Genomic DNA, 16,069 nt, shown 5'->3' on the forward strand with positions numbered 1-16,069 from the left:
AGTTCCTGGGTCCACAGAGCCTGGAGCTACTGACACCCCATCCAGCAAGTCCTCCTCCTGCCGATGAAAAGGACTCTTTCTTCAGAATTTTAAAGAACCCCTCGAGCAGTGCTACACATCTTCATAGACTGAAGCTGCTTCTCGTGAAATAACAGATACAAACAGCCCTGCCCTCTTGGCACCATGGCCAGCTGGCTCTAAGCGTCTAGTGGTCCGGCCAGCCTGGGCTGACAGGGCCAAGTGCACACAGGCAAGAAATGGAGGGGCCTAAGCCCTTCAGACTCCAAGGAGTTTAATGACATAATGGCCAGAGAACTTCAACATAAAACAGGAAGAGCAACTAACGAAACTTACAACATAAAACCCCCCTCCTGTCATTTTTATAGTAACAGTAAAACACTTTATTGAATTTATGAGCTACCTAATGACTATGAAGAATGTAACTTGAATTAGAACCAACTCGGAAGTATAATATCAACTATAAACCCTTTTCTATTACCCCATTGCTTCAGCTTTTTCTGTCCTCTTCCTTTTAACCAAGGGACATTGCCTTCCTCTGACTTTTGCCAGAGACAGAGTTCACAACTTGTTAATAAATCTTGACTTCCTCCAAAGCTCCTCAGCTGACAAGCCTTCAGGGGTAAGACATTCTCTGGGGTGACCATTCCCTTTCAAAGCCTCAGAGCCATTAAAATGCATCTTAGCAAAGAAACCAGTTCGTCTTTTCTTTGCATAAAGCCTGTTAAATCGAGAGGGTCTCTGGTGGCATATATCAGGTATTTCAATATCTGTAGCTCCACATTGTAATAGCCTTTCCTAAATAGAAACTATGATCCCTCAGAAGTTTATGAAAAGCGTCCTCGGCCAAGGACTTGGTGTGTGGGTCAAGTTCCTAGTGACGGGATGGGGGAACACAGATCACTGAGCTAAGCAGAGTGCTAGGCTGTGTTTTCTGTTTCCATTTCACTCCTTAAGTCTTTCTGTTCCCCAGGGCTTTTCTGGAGGGGTAATAAAATAAAATGGGTGAAACAAAGCCATAAGCCAGTTAAGTCGGAAAGACATGTCATCTCATCTAAAAGGAAGAAACGGACCATTTCCATGCCTAAGGCTGACAGCAACGCCTGAGCTGGCAATAGCGCTATTCCATTTGATTTATAGAATAATGGGGTGACAAATGATGACAAAAATAAACTTTTACTGCACCAAACTGCTCCTTTATTTATGAAATTTGGCCAAGTAGTGAAATCTTTTATCTGCAAGTTGTAACATGAGTGGGAGCGAGCGATTATGGTGTGGTAATGGTAATCCGGCAATGGAGGCTGAGTCAGTTGGAAATGGATTGAGGTAAAATAACTACCGCGCCATGATAAATGTGAACAGCGCTTTGCTGACAGATGATCTAACAGGTGTTCATAACAACTATATAAGAGGATTTATTTATGACCAGCCACAGCTGCAGCACTGTAAATCAACTCCAGCAGCTGTACACCGCTGAAACCAAGTCCCTGATGGAGGACTGGTACAAGAGCCCAAAGAACACAATTCACTCCAGAATCTTAATCATCAAATAACATTTTTTTTAGGCAATTACACCACAGCACAGAAATCATAATTACTTTCAATTAGAAAACAGAGCTGCCCATGACTTTTTTTTACAAAATATTTTTATTTAGGCCCTACGGTTTTGATGAGGCCCGAGCAACATGGAGGCTCTGGGGTCCAGGAGAGAGCACCCTTGGTGATGGTGACTTTGGTGTGGTGCCAGTAAGAGGCCCTCTCACGGCGGCCTCATTTTTGAAGGCTCAAAAAAGCAAACCTTCGGTTGGGAGGATGCTTGTGGTTTTTTTTCCCCCAAACTTCTGTATTAGCCTTCCCTTGGCAGCATGTTTGAGCTCACACCTTACCCTAAGTTTATTACAAAAGGGAATAAGCATATAATGGTGAACTCTTTAGAAAGAGGGGTTTACGTTTAGGCGAGGGGCCCACCTACTTACAACCTATCTTAACTACGTTGCAAAGGCAGAATTTAACCTTTTTCTTTTTGTAGGTCATGGTCTTAACAATTCCTCACTGTTATCCATAGAGTTGGTTGACCCTACCATGAAACAAGAGTCCTCATTCACATCCCATTGATTTAAAAAAAAAAGTTGGTTCTTACATGGTTTGAGAAGAAGATGCTCTTCTAGGGGAGAAAAAAGAATCAGAATCTTGGTTGGGGTACCCTCCCTCCCATATTCTGATTCCTTCCCCTTGGTACCCACTACCCGACCCCCACCAGTTAATGAGAAGGGTGGGCAAGGTGAGGCTTCCCGGTTCTAAGCACCTCTGTAGCATGCGCAGTCTGTATTCATGTCAGTCTTCTCTGACATGAATGAGCCCAGAATTATCTACTGGTTAGGTTTTCTAAACATCTCTAGGTCTCAGAATTAAGATTCTTCTATATTTAAGCCTGATCTCTGGCCCTCTAGGTTGTAAATGAGAAACCAGGGTCTCAGAATGTCACTGAAGACAGGTTTAGTCCATTGTAATAAGTCCCCATTTGAGTTGAGGGTTTGGGGTCTTCAGCGTGCATAATGAACCAGCTAGGAATTACATGTTCATGTGACTATGTATGGCTCCAGAGAAAGACAAACATGAGGGGAGATTAGGAATTTGAGCATCACTTCAACTCAGAATCACTTAACCAGGAAAGAGATACCAATGGAACTTAATATTCTTTAGCTACGTTTAAGTCTGAAAAGACTCGTTTTGGAACCTGCAATGGCACAGGAAACAATCCCCAAGGAAATATCTAAAACTGACCTACAAGCAGGAGACTACAACCAACCGACAAAGCCTGTTTCTCCTGATCTCTAGCTCGACGGTTCCTACCTTTCTTCCTGCCTCTGTGCGGTTCACAAGCTCAGCATAGCCCCATCCCTAACATCTCGGTCCTTCATTTCTTCTTTAAACTGCTGCAGACCACTGAGGTGGAGGCTTGAGGAGTGGCTCCAGGAGAGAGAGACTTTGTGACAGGGGCAAGAGGAGAAATGAGGGCAAGGAAAGGAAGGGGACACATCACTTCTTGGTGTGTGGCCAATGCTGCTTTCTGTACAAAGGTATTTAAAACGATTCTAAGATACAGCCTCAGCTGAGAACAACGTATTCTGCCTTCTCTCACTCCTGGAAACACTTTTATAAATGCCGCCCCACTTTTAAGAGCTAGCTTCATTGCCTTAGTCAAACCTTCTCAGATCCCTCTAGCCCAGGGATCCCTTCTTCCCCTAAACCCAATAGCTCTTACTGGTGGCAATTTGACAATCATGCCACTGCTTTACAATCTTTCCCGGAAACCATTTCAGCTTCCAAACGGTGGTGTCCCGTTTCTTGGTCAAGTGATCATGTGGACTCCAACACGTTTTAGATTTTAAACATTTTGCACATTATTTACAAAAAACAATTACATACAGTGGTCACCTTTCCAGGTCAGATCTTAAAATTCTGCTTAGTCATAACAGTTGAAAAGTGGTGGAAAAAACCAAAGAGTAATGCTACCAAAATAGGAGAGTAAAGCGCTCATTTAATTGTATCGGATGCTATTTGTTGGGAAGTCATATAAAGAAAGGAGGCAGAGTCTGTGAAGGCTCAGAAAAAAATCTTCTGGTCCATCGAAGGGCATATTTTCCTATTAAACACAATTTCCATTCACCTAAGACAACAACAGTATCACAAACTTGATTTTTTTGTTTCTCTGAAATCTTGAGAAGAGAGTGAAAGTGATCATGAAAACTTCCTGAGGTAACTGGCCAAGTTGGAAGGTAGGGGGGAAGGACAAAGATTTAAAAAAAATAAGCAAGCACACGGGGGGAAGGTAATTGTCTTTCAGTTAACTGACCTCCTGTTGATGGAGGAACAAAGTGTGCACCCTGTCTGGTTGGGTCATCTGGGAGAGGAGAGATGAGGACATGGGCTCAGCAGGCCTCTGGGGCTGACTCGGCACCTGGAGCGAGTAGGGGTCAGGGACGTAAGCGAGATTTGTTTACAAACTAGGGCTCACTAACTTAGCCAAGTCCACACTGCCATTTCTTCATTTATGGCCAACTGGACTGTAGGTTTCTTGGGGGACAGAGCACATCTTCTGTTTTCCCACATCCCTGATAAGGGTTACTGCAGTTTGTCATGCTCCACGGTGGACGGGGTCTTTAAATAGAAAGGTAACAGTAAGGCTCTGTTAATTTTGTGTTATAACATAGGGCTTTTTTTCTCTCCCCTCCCATTATGCAAAAGAGTTTTCCCCCTTTAAACAAAGTTTTCTATAAGGTCAGAGAGATTACAGAGAGGGAACAAAGACGGTGAAAGATCTTAGGTTTCCCTTTAGCTGTTCCAACTTTTTTTCAAGCCTCCCTTTATGTTATTTGCCATTCTGGATTCTTGTCTTCTCTAATGTTAACATTAACAATTTTTCTAAAAATATCTTTTAAAAAATTTTTATTTACTTTTGGCTGAGTTGGGCCTTTGTTGCTGCGCGCAGGCTTTCTCTGGTTGCGGCGAGTGGGGGCTACTCTTAGTTGCGGGGCGCAGGGCTTCTCCTTGCGGTGGCTTCTCTTGTTGCGGAGCACGGGCTCTAGGCGTGCGGGCTTCAGTACTTGCAGCATGGGGGCTCAGTAGTTGCAGCATGCGGGCCCTAGAGCACGTGGGCTTCAGTGGTTGTGGTGCATGGGCTTAGCTGCTCCGCAGCATGGGGGATCTTCCCAGACCAGGGCTCGAACCCGTGTCCCCTGCGTCGGCAGGCGGATTCTTAACAACTGTGCCACCAGGGAAGTCCCAACATTTAAAATTTTAACCACAGAAACACAAGTTACAAGGGCAAACTTTTCATAAGCTTACTATAAAGTTATTCAAATGTTTGCAAATAGTTATTGGGAAGGCCAAGTATCCAGTCTTTTAATTTGATAAGTTCATTATTACAGTCTTTTCAGAATACAATCGTTCTCCTTTTCTTATAATAAAGCAGATGTATTGTGATACCAGAAATGAGGCTGTCTGAAATATACTGCGAGAGCCATTCTTCAAGACTGGTGTACATATAATGTCCCATTAAGTGGGCATTAAAATGAAAAAATATAGCTGGAATTAAGAAGGCAACATTGACTAACCGGACTCAATGGAACAATTTAAAAGATAATCATGGATTATGATAAAGTTAAAGGAAAACATGAGGCCAGGAACTCTGAATCACTGTACCACAAAGAAAGGTAAAAAACAACAAAAAAACCCTAAACCTTAAACTTGGAACTGTGGTCATTTCTCTAATTTCACTTATGTGAAAAAATATTTTAATGATAATAAGCTACTGATATTCAAGTGGTTTCAACTGTTAGCATACCACAACATATTAATTTAATATACATTTTAAATCTAAAAATTAGCCGTCAAAATTACTATCTTATTCAAAGGTAAAATCCTACTGAAATTTTCTTAGTTTTAAAAAACAGACAAATGCGTGATCTATTTCCAAAGATGAGTGCCCCAATTTAAGGAAAATAAAAGTCTCTACATCAGAACATGCATTTTCCCCTCTGCTTTGATGACAGTAAGTCCAAATATGTTTTTCAGAAAATAAGTATTTAGCCTGTCAAATTCTTTAGTGTTTCAAAAAGTTATTGACTTAAAAATCCAAAGTTGTAAAGCCCTAAGAAATAGGGTTAATAATGGAAATGCCAAAGGGCTGCAATTACAGAGGTGCTTCTTGGCGTGAGTACTATCCCAGTATACGTGTCTCCAGAGTGAAGGAGAACATGTGTCTGCCTCAGTCATACCTCCCGCAGCATAAATGCTGCATTTCAGGAGCAGGAAATTTTAACAAGCTTGTTTGCTCTCTCCAGCTCACAAACTTAAAAATCTAAATAATTTTTTACAGCCCGAATGTTCCAAGAATGTTTTTTTTTATTTTTCTTTACTCTTTATATATGTTCTACAATGTTTCAATCAATGTACCTTTTCTTTTTTACTTTCAAAAAATCATTATGTGGCTCTATACAAAGGGAACTGTCTTAGAGCCTATTATTAGCTTGTATCAGAAAGGTAAATACAATTTCAACGTTTAAGAGTATTAGGAAAGGGCTTCCCTGGTGGCGCAGTGGTTGAGAGTCCGCCTGCCGATGCAGGGGACACGGGTTCGTGCGCCGGTTCGGGGGAATCCCGCGTGCCGCGGAGCGGCTGGGCCCGTGAGCCATGGCCGCTGGGCCTGCGCGTCCGGAGCCTGTGCTCCGTGATGGGAGAGGCCACAACAGTGAGAGGCCCGCGTACCGCAAAAAGACAAACAAACAAACAAAAGTATTAGGAAGAAGTTTTCTGATTATAGAACAATCAATAAAAACAGTACCTTGCCTAAGTTAGCAATAAAATAAACACTCTAGGGCAACGTGCTAAAATGTTGATCATATAACTAGTTTTTAAGATTTCTATCATTTAGTTTATATTAGTTAGTTTCCAAAGGCATCAGTTAGTCCATCAAAGTTGGGCATCCAGATCTGTAAAGAAACAATGAGTTTCAAAGAATTTCTTCAGTAGTTGTAATAGGCCTTGTAAATCAGATCTCTACTAAGAGATCAAAATTGTACATAAAGAGACATGAAGATTTTTATTTGTGTTATTAAACATATCAACTTTTTTCTTGAAGTTAACTATGACGTAAGTAGAAAATCTACGTGGTTTGAAAGTAGTTTTTCTTTCACTAACTAAACCCCATTGTTTCTCTGCATTATATAACACTCAAAATATTTATTTTAGGGAAACCTCAGCATATGAACTTAAGGATTATACACAATTTCTCATTAAAAATGCAAAGACAAATGCTATTCAGGTGCTAGTTTATTTACCTTATTATTCAGAGATAATTTCATGATGACAGTTGTCAATAACCAGTTACAACACCAGGAAATTCATAGAACAAAATTTTACAGATAAATCGTTGCTTTTGAATTTAATTCTAAAAAAGTATGCTACCCCATCTTCACATACCAAGCTGAGAGGCCATTTATACTATTTCCAGGCTAATTTTTGCTTCCTGCAAGAGGGAAGATGATTTACAATGAACTTTAAGTATATAATTCATGTCCATCATTGTTGAAAAAGAGAAGGGAGCCGAGAAGGCCAGGAGTAGCAGGACAGAGAAAATGCCACATGCATTTAGGAGTTGAGATCACTGACAGTAAAATATATGTTCTTTGGTTAGCAAAGCGAAAAGGGGGAAAGTACTGCATACACGATAGATACACACTAGCATTCTAAAGCAGGAGACAAGAATGTCCAGAGTGTATTCTTCCCCCACTGCCAGATGGAAGGGCTATTATTATAAATGAAAGGCAGCAGTAGTGGATGCCAGGCACTTTTGTTGTGTGCCAGATTCTGAAGTCCAGATGTGAGCAGGTTACCCCTGGGACAGGACAGGCTTCAGCTCCCGCAGCAGAAGAGAACCAATCACAGTTTTCTCAGTGTTTATGATAAGCTGGGCTGTAGAGCCTTCCTTCAGTTCCACCGTGACTAGCATCAATGACCCACTGTGCACAGTTTTAGCTGCAAACCTGGAAGGAAAAAAAAAAAAGAGAGAGAGAGAGACCTTTTATCATGAGGGGAAAAAAGGAGACAGCATACATTCAAATAGGTTTAAAATAACTCGTTTTTTTCTCAATAATTTATTATAGGTTCCCTACTGCCAAAAACCCAAAGCCAAGCATTCTTCTGAAAAATCAATAAACTGCCCAGCACCATGCTTACCACAAGCAGGTAATTTCAGTGTATCTTTGGAACAGAACAGAAAAAGGAGTTCTATTTTACTTATTAGTTTGAAAAATAGATGCATATGAATAATTCTCTATTACTACATATTTGGGAATCGTTTGATATTTAACATTTCACCATGCATAGCGCCATTTAAAATAAACCACTCTATTTTTATCTTTAAAACGTGTTAAGAAAAAGGTAACTTTCTCAAAGAGCTTGAACTTTTAATTCCTCATATCTGAAAATGATTATGCAAGACATTAATTTTGTGTGCATTATAAACCCTTCATAAGTTTCAATGAATTCAGACATGTTAAATATTCAACTTCAATCTCTAATGTTGATGACATGTAACAAAATCACGTGAGAGCCAAGTGCAACACCCTGCTCCCCCCACCTGTATTTTTTTTAACGTTCATAACGTTAGATCTTCTTTCTGCTTTAGAACGTAAAAGAGGAAACTTGAGGTCTAAGGCTCCATTACTAAATTCCGAGACACGAAGAACCTACTAATTACATGAAATTAAAAGCAAAACTAGCCTTTTAAGCACTGCCAATTGACTGCAAAGCCGTTGGAGGCACAATGAACTTCTGTCAATCCTGCTAATTCATTCTGCCTGCACAGTTGAGCCCCAGAGACGGGAAGAGGGCGGTCCCCTCCTAGGCCTCCATTTTCCACGTAGAGCATGTTCCACACTTTTAGGGGGACGGGGGGGGGGAGGGGGTTTGCTTGCAGGGATGACTGGAGAAAAACAAAGTTGCTGCGCATGAGCTTTTGAAAACACTAGCAAGTGTAGAGCAGGTCTGTGACCTGCTGTGACCTCGCTCTGCAGGGCCGATCCCCTTTCCCCTTTCTGGAGGACACGTGTCTGAATCTGAGCCATCTGCCTCAATCTGCGCAACATCTTCAGCCACAATGGCACCCAGTTAGCCCTGACAGCAGCTCACAATACATAAAAATCAGACTGCTGTGCTGACAGCGTGCTGTGGCCTATTCAAGAGCCAACCAACTGGTCAGTGTCTCATGTCTGACAATTAGCATGGGCCTTGCACAGAGCCCACGGCGTCCTCGGGGATCTGTTTAATTACCATCAACATAAAAGAGGGAGTTTATCAGGAGACACTCAGAAAAACTTCACTCCTGACTTAATTAAAATATTAGCCACTTAAGCAGGAAGCAGATTCTCTTTAAATGAAAAGTAATTTCTTTTTTGAGTTTTCTTTTTTTTAAAAAATGACATCAAAATCTTATAACATATTAGATTCTTTCTTTCTTTTTCTTTTTCTTTTTTTTTGTGTGTGGGGACCTAACAAACCATTTTTGGCCTAAATAGAATCAGGAAAATCAATTTTCCAACAATAATTAGAATAATGCATCAAAAGCAAGACAAATATGCTAATTTTACTAAGATGAAAATATTATCAACACTTTTAAGTCGTGTTTTAAAATGTTAGCTAATGGGTGGTAGACAAAGTGTGTTAGAAACCTTCGTAGACATTTATTTGTGTACTCTCTCCAAACATGCTGAAGACTTGTAAGGAATCCGATAGAGCAGTTTTTCCACTGAGAGAAGCAACTATAAGTCGAGCCAGTTTAGGAACAGAAATCATACCAATGTTTTTAAAGAGGTTTTATAAAGCTCTGGACATACATACCCATTTGCTCTTTAGACGCCCATACACGAGATTAGGAACTGGGCAACTCAGCTGCCTCTTTGAGAGAACACAAGATCACCAGCCCTGAAATGACCTCTCTTTTCTATCACCCCTTGCAGGTTTCTGCATTTCTTTTGTCCAAATTTTCAAGGTTCTTCTGCTTCACAGGAGAACCCTGTTTCTGTATTTCTGTTAAACCATGTCACCAGATAGATACTAGGTGGCTCTACTGTCTCACCCATTTATGCAACTTTCCCCACAGATGTGGTCATCACCAAATCTTCATTCAACAAATATTTCAGCAGAGGTCCCTATTTCTGACAGGGTTATCATTATGTCAATGATAGTCTTTATTTACTTAACACTTGTGCCTTGGGAACACAGAGAAGAAGACTGTGTGAAAAGGAACGCAAAAGTTCCTACTGACTGTTGACTGTCAGGGTTGCACAGCCCCAAGGCACATTTTATCTCTTTTCTATTAAAACTTAGGGTTGATGTTACAATAATATAAACTCAGCAGAGACAAATGTCAATTTTGATGTCAGTATGTTTACAGAGATTAAAACTAGTGTCTTGTACCTGTTTTAAAAATCCTAATACCACAAAATGCTCAATACTGGAAAGAATAGGGGCACATAAGAGGCATTTGCTTACACTGCAGTGGAAACACGCTAAGCGCATCATCCTAGCAATAAAATCTGTTACCTGGTGTGAAAGCTACTGCCTTTTAACTAGGTCTGTATGTTCTAATGGGCACAAATGATAGAAGCAATGTTTTAAAGCAGAAGACCAGAAGATCAGATGTTCTGACATTCTCATTTCACAGTTCAAAAAGGATGTATTTAATTGGAACACAGCATGATTACAATTGGTTTGTTTTGGTCCATGAAAGCAGAAGCCACCCCCTCCCCCCCAAATTTGTTAATCATTTAACTTCCAAACAGGCTATGCTTTAACATACATTTAAAAGATAGTTATGGAAAGAGTACTAGTTAGTAAATAACGAATAGCTAGCTTTGGGATGTAAGAAACACTGATTATAAAGACAGCTTGGGTCAAATACCTGCATACTACAGTTAATGGCGGACATAAGAACCTTTGTACTTGGCCTCAAACTAAGACCACACTGTGACAATTATTTTCCAGAAAACCTGTGAAGCTTTTTATCACTGTAATGATAATAGCAGCTATCATTTATTAAATGCTGTGTGCACTGGGTACTAAGTACTTCACTTGCATTATTTCATTTGATTCTGAGTCAGATCAATTTGTAGGTGAGGAAACTGAGGCCCAAAGACGTTGAGAAACTCGCTCAGGGACACATAGCTAGTGAATGGTTGAGCAGGAATTTGAACCCAAGCTTTCTGATTCTAGATCACACATATTCTCTTAATACATGCAAAATGCCCTCTTAATATTTGTTTTTTATCTGTCAACAGGTAAATTCAGGTTTTTCTTATTTACCTAATATGCATATCATCTATTATTGTTCCAGAAACTTTAAGAAGGAAGATTTTTCTCTTCAAAAGTTGTGTACCTGACTTGTAATATTCTGTAATTCAAAACACATTTTAAAGTTCTGCCTTTAAAGATTAAAAAAAAAAACAAACATTCCCCACCCCCACTCCTTCAAAAGAGACACCAGCAATGAAAAATACAAAACCTTGAATGGAGCTGTAATGTAGGGAGGGACGACTGGGAGACCAACCAACCTCAAACACCAGTAACACCACAGATAAGAACAAATAAGTGGATGACAGTTACAGATGTATTGCCTATGTAAGATGGGCTCCATGTTATTAAAAGGATACCAGCTAGGTATTTTTCATAATTTTTCATTTTCATTCTACCACCAAGCACTCACTGTTTCTAATCACCAACTGAGAAGGTAAAACTGTTTGGATATATTTGTATTTCATTTTGTTAAATGTCTTTTTGTCTATTGTCTCTAACAATTGACATTTAATCTTTGAAGTCCATAAAAATTCCTAAGATTTAAAGAAAAAGATGAAATAAGGTGGTTGCCAAACCTAAATCGAAGTATGTACTACTCTTCTAAAAAAGTTAATTTGTTTTAACTACTGACAAAATTATGAGAACAGGTCAAATAACGACAATGAATTTGAACAAATATATTATTTGCGATGCACGGACTTACTCCTTCATGCACTTAAACCGTACTCTTCTTTTAGATTTGTAGGAAAATGCCTATGGACCTTAAATGCTCTTTGTTAGAAGGAAAAGAATCCTACAACTCAATTTTAATAACTGAAATGTTGCTAGAACAACATGAATTAAAAAATATTTATCTGAGAGGCTGCATCAATCTCCAGGGTATTCAGACACATAAAACTTTTTTTACACAGAATCATATTTGCTACACTTAATGCAACAGCTCAAAGACATGCTTTTTCTTCTCTTGGATAGTCTTCCTGGTTTCTGATTTTTCTATTCTGAGTTCAATTTTCTTGTGTTTTCTGTTCTACTGGTTACCAGGAGCTGTGACAATGGCCCACTCAGGCTAAAACTTTTTTTTTTCCCACTCTGTACATGAAGCCTTCAATTACTGTCTGCTGAAGCAGACAGAATCCTATTAGTAAGAAAGACGATCACAAGATGCAGTGCCCTGCCCTAGCTATATAAAAATAATTAGTCCAAAGTTGACAAATGTGTAATGAAGTCGCACAATGACTATACGTAAGAAATACTGGTTTGAATAAGCCTCCTAACATCGAATACCAAAGCATGTTGATTTGGAGTATTATTTTCCAAAGGATTTAAAATGATAAACCCTTATAATTTTGAGTTAATATAGCATAACATTTTCAAAAGGCAGAGAATTTGTAAGTTGTAAAAAAATCCCATTTCGTTGACTATAAAAATGTATTTTGAAGTTAAGCCCATTACACTATTGAATTAATATTAAGAAAATATTTACATGTGGTTCAAGCTTAGAGAATTTATCCAAAGCAATGTATTTTTCCCTATTATTTTTTAAAAAGCCAGCAATATTGTAGTGTTTTCCTTTAACATTCTGATGAGAATAGTTAAAACAAAAAATAAGCTACCATCAGAATTTAGGACTCTCTATTTTCTATTCTAATCTTTAGAATTGGTATAAAAAGTGATTCCCCACACTATCTTGTCAACGATGCATTCTCTTTATACAGGAAAGCTAAGAAAATCTAAGTGCACTTTCTCAAAGGAGATACGAAACATTCCAGTTATTCCAGAGCATTTTTGGTTTGTCTGTTTGGTGGGGGTGGGGTGGGATGGGACTTAACAGAAAACCAGAGAGTAAAACAAATAAATTCTTACCCCATTCTCTTTGATTCCTTACAAAATTGTCAACCCAGAAGGAAAAATCATCAAGAATACCTTTCTTTCATTTTTACATGAAAACATTTATATATTCCTATTTGTAAAATTGTTGCATTGTAGAATATTACTTCACAAACAGTGGAATTAAATAAAATTTAAATATACAATGTTTTAAAGCAAAAATCAACTGCAGTTTGGTTATTTCTGAAATATCCAAATACGCCGCCTTCTGTGTAAAAATTAGAGGTCCACATTTGCTTTTCAATGAATTGCTGCTCAGAGCCTGCAGAGATCAAAGCAGTCAGATAAAAAAGCAGTGCTGCCCTCTAGTGGACAACCACCAATGTGAGAAAAACTCTGATCACGAAATAGGTTCCACAAATCTTAGTCCTGGTTTGAGATGCCAATTTTTGTTTGTTTGTTTGTTTTTTGGCTGTGACACGTGGCTTGTGGGGATCTTAGTTCCCTGACCAGGGATTGAACCCCGGGCCCTCTGCAGTGAAAGTGCCAAGTCCTAACCACTGGACATTCTCTCCAATTTGTCCTATTATAGAAAAGACTGAAGCCTGGCATCTTTATATTAACAACTGTTTGTACAAACTTTTGTTTTAAGACAGATGAAGTATGTTGACTATAGTATCAGGCTTATAAAATTAGGGCACCAAGCCATCAAATGTCATTCTTATCCATTATGGTCCTTCAAAATTACCCAGTATTTAAATATTCCATAGTTATCAGGGGAAAAGAAATAAAACAACTAGCAAACAAAAACAATAACCCAAAGGTTGATCAACCTAAGAACCAAAAAAAGGAAAATATCAAAGACTCCCACCAAGAAGTAACTATGTCATTCATGTTTCTAACCCCAGCAGCAACAAAATCTGTCACAAAGGTCTTCAAAAAATATTGAATGAAGGAGTTACACAATATACATATTTTAGGATAGAAACAATGGTATATACCAGTATTTCCCCAATTAATAACCATAAACATGTATACAACAGTGATTCACTGGATGAGTTTAAGGACTAGAAATGAAATAAGTTGTTCTTTATGACTACTTTAAGTAAAAAAAAATTTATTTTAATCCTAAAACAATAAACTGTCTTTAAGTGTGTTGATAAATTAAAAAGTTGGCTACTAGGTTGCCATGGATTCACAGTTCCATTCACAACACCTGATTTTTCTAATAGTTAAGGACCTAAGTAACAACAGTAAAACAACATTTATTCTATAAAGATTGTAATTATTCACAGGTTGTATATATTCAAAATTTGCAAATTAAAAAAGTGACAGGATAAACAAAATCCAAACCATAGATTACGATATACAGGGGGAAAAAAAGAACATAAGTACTGAATACAAGTTAATGAAAGCTGTCCTAAGGTCTTACTGAATAAGGTAAGAACTAAAATAGAATCATGGCAGAGACATGGCTTTCTGTTTTCACTCAAATATCACCCCTTATAAGGTCAATTTGTTGTTCACAAAAGGGAAAAATAAGTAGGTTGTATGACAACTGTTTTTAACAATACTACTGTATATGAATGTCAGAATTCCTGAAACTGGGTTAAAATGTAAAATGTTGAGACTGCTGAAAGGCAAACTTTTACTTATGGTTGGTCTAAGACTGTTTCAGAGCTACCACTGTAATGTGCTACTCTAGTTAACAACAGACTTTCTTGGCTGGAACACACTGTATAAAAAGAAGGAAAACCTAAAACAAACATCTTGTCTGCTGATGTTCCTGAATGACTAACCTGTAAAAAAGAAACATAAACACAGAAAAATATATTTTAAAATATGCCATGTGGCTAGCATTAAATATGAACTTTTGGAACCCTTATCTGCAACCACTTGGAATACTGGGTCCTGTCCCAGCAGTCCTGAATCTGAGTTTTTGGGTGTGGGTCCTAGGAATCTGAGTTTTACACAAACTCCCACATAGTTCTTTTATACAGAACAACATTAGAGATTTTGAAGGTATAGATTTTTTGGCTTTCTGCATTTTATTCATTTTTATTCATTAGTTTATCAGAGGGCAAGCAATGTAATTAAAGCAAATGCACCTCAGTTTCTACACTATTGAATACGAATCTCCTTCATAAACACTTAATTTCTTTCTTGGAGGGACACAAGAAATTTTTTCTGGCCCGGGATAAACCTAGGATTTCCAATGCTAGTCTCTCTAACCTCCCCTAAAACACATAAAATCTTCACCTTTTAACTTTTCAGTCTATTCATATACTGGTTTACTGTTGTTCATTCTGCCCTTTGTATATACTCTATTAATATTGTTTTAAATAATGTGTTTTAAGACTTTCACAGTGTCTCACATTCTTATATATGAGTATCTAACATAGGACATGAAGATGTTCGGCTATATATTTAATAAATGCTTTTTATGATTTTTTTGATTCTGACTTCTCTATTACCCCTTATTATGTGGTAACTGTAATTTGGAAAACAGCAGATTGGCACAATGACCATAACTCTGTAGATCTCAATAAGATGGTTTTGTTCTCAAAGAGCAGCTTTTTCAACCAGTAAGTACATACCACAGAAATGAAGATAAAATTAAGTCTTTCAATAGTATACTGGTTGGCTTTCTGATTCTATGGTTCATTTAGAAAATCAAAACTAAATGTCACATAATCTGAAAGTAGTTCTACTTTCTCAACTGATCTTTGAAACCAGTTAACTATGCTGAAAATGCTCCTGGTTTTTGAATTGAATTCCATAACACTTGTGCTCCTTTAATTGACTTTTTCTTAATGGAGGTATTTGCTGCTAATGTGTTAGGAACCATTTTCTCTTACGTATTCAATTAAAATTTCTACTTTATACTGTTACACACTTCTACATATTAATGAAGATTCACTTTTTCTTAGCTAATTCTTATGTTAAATACTTTTAACTTGGTATTTAATGTAAAAAATATTCAAATTGTAAAGAGTAGTAGGAATAAATTATCCTAAAACTAGACAATGGGAACTTAATTCATTGAATGGTCAGAAAGAATATTCTAATGCTAATTAAACAGTCCTCTCAGAAATGAAAGATCCTGAAAAATTAAATAGAACATAGGTAGGCCAGCCAAGAATAATTTACTGAACTGAAAATTTTAATTTCTTAAAATACTAATGGTCAAAATGCTTTTCAAGCTTATTGTTTTTTATTAAAAATGATTACCATTAATAAATACAATAATGGTTTTGGTCCTATTTTTCATAAACTCAAAAAAGCAACTACCGTCCGCCTGCCGATGCAGGGCACACGGGTTCGTGCCCCGGTCCGGGAAGATCCCACATGCCGCGGAGTGGCTGGG

General features: G+C 38.1%; 1 protein-coding gene across 1 annotated transcript in view; it reads right to left on the minus strand.

Annotated features, from left to right (window-relative positions):
• Positions 1–7,411: 7,411 nt before the first annotated feature.
• AP3B1 (adaptor related protein complex 3 subunit beta 1) overlaps positions 7,412–16,069 on the minus strand; it is a 275,016-nt gene continuing 266,358 nt past the window's right edge. The window contains exon 28 of the mRNA XM_007471959.1: positions 7,412–7,565. Coding sequence (XP_007472021.1) covers positions 7,412–7,565 — 154 coding nt within the window. The remainder of the gene's footprint in view (positions 7,566–16,069) is intronic.

The sequence above is a fragment of the Lipotes vexillifer genome, unplaced genomic scaffold, assembly GCF_000442215.2.
Source record: "Lipotes vexillifer unplaced genomic scaffold, Lipotes_vexillifer_v1.1 scaffold83, whole genome shotgun sequence".
Lineage (NCBI taxonomy): Eukaryota > Metazoa > Chordata > Mammalia > Artiodactyla > Lipotidae > Lipotes > Lipotes vexillifer.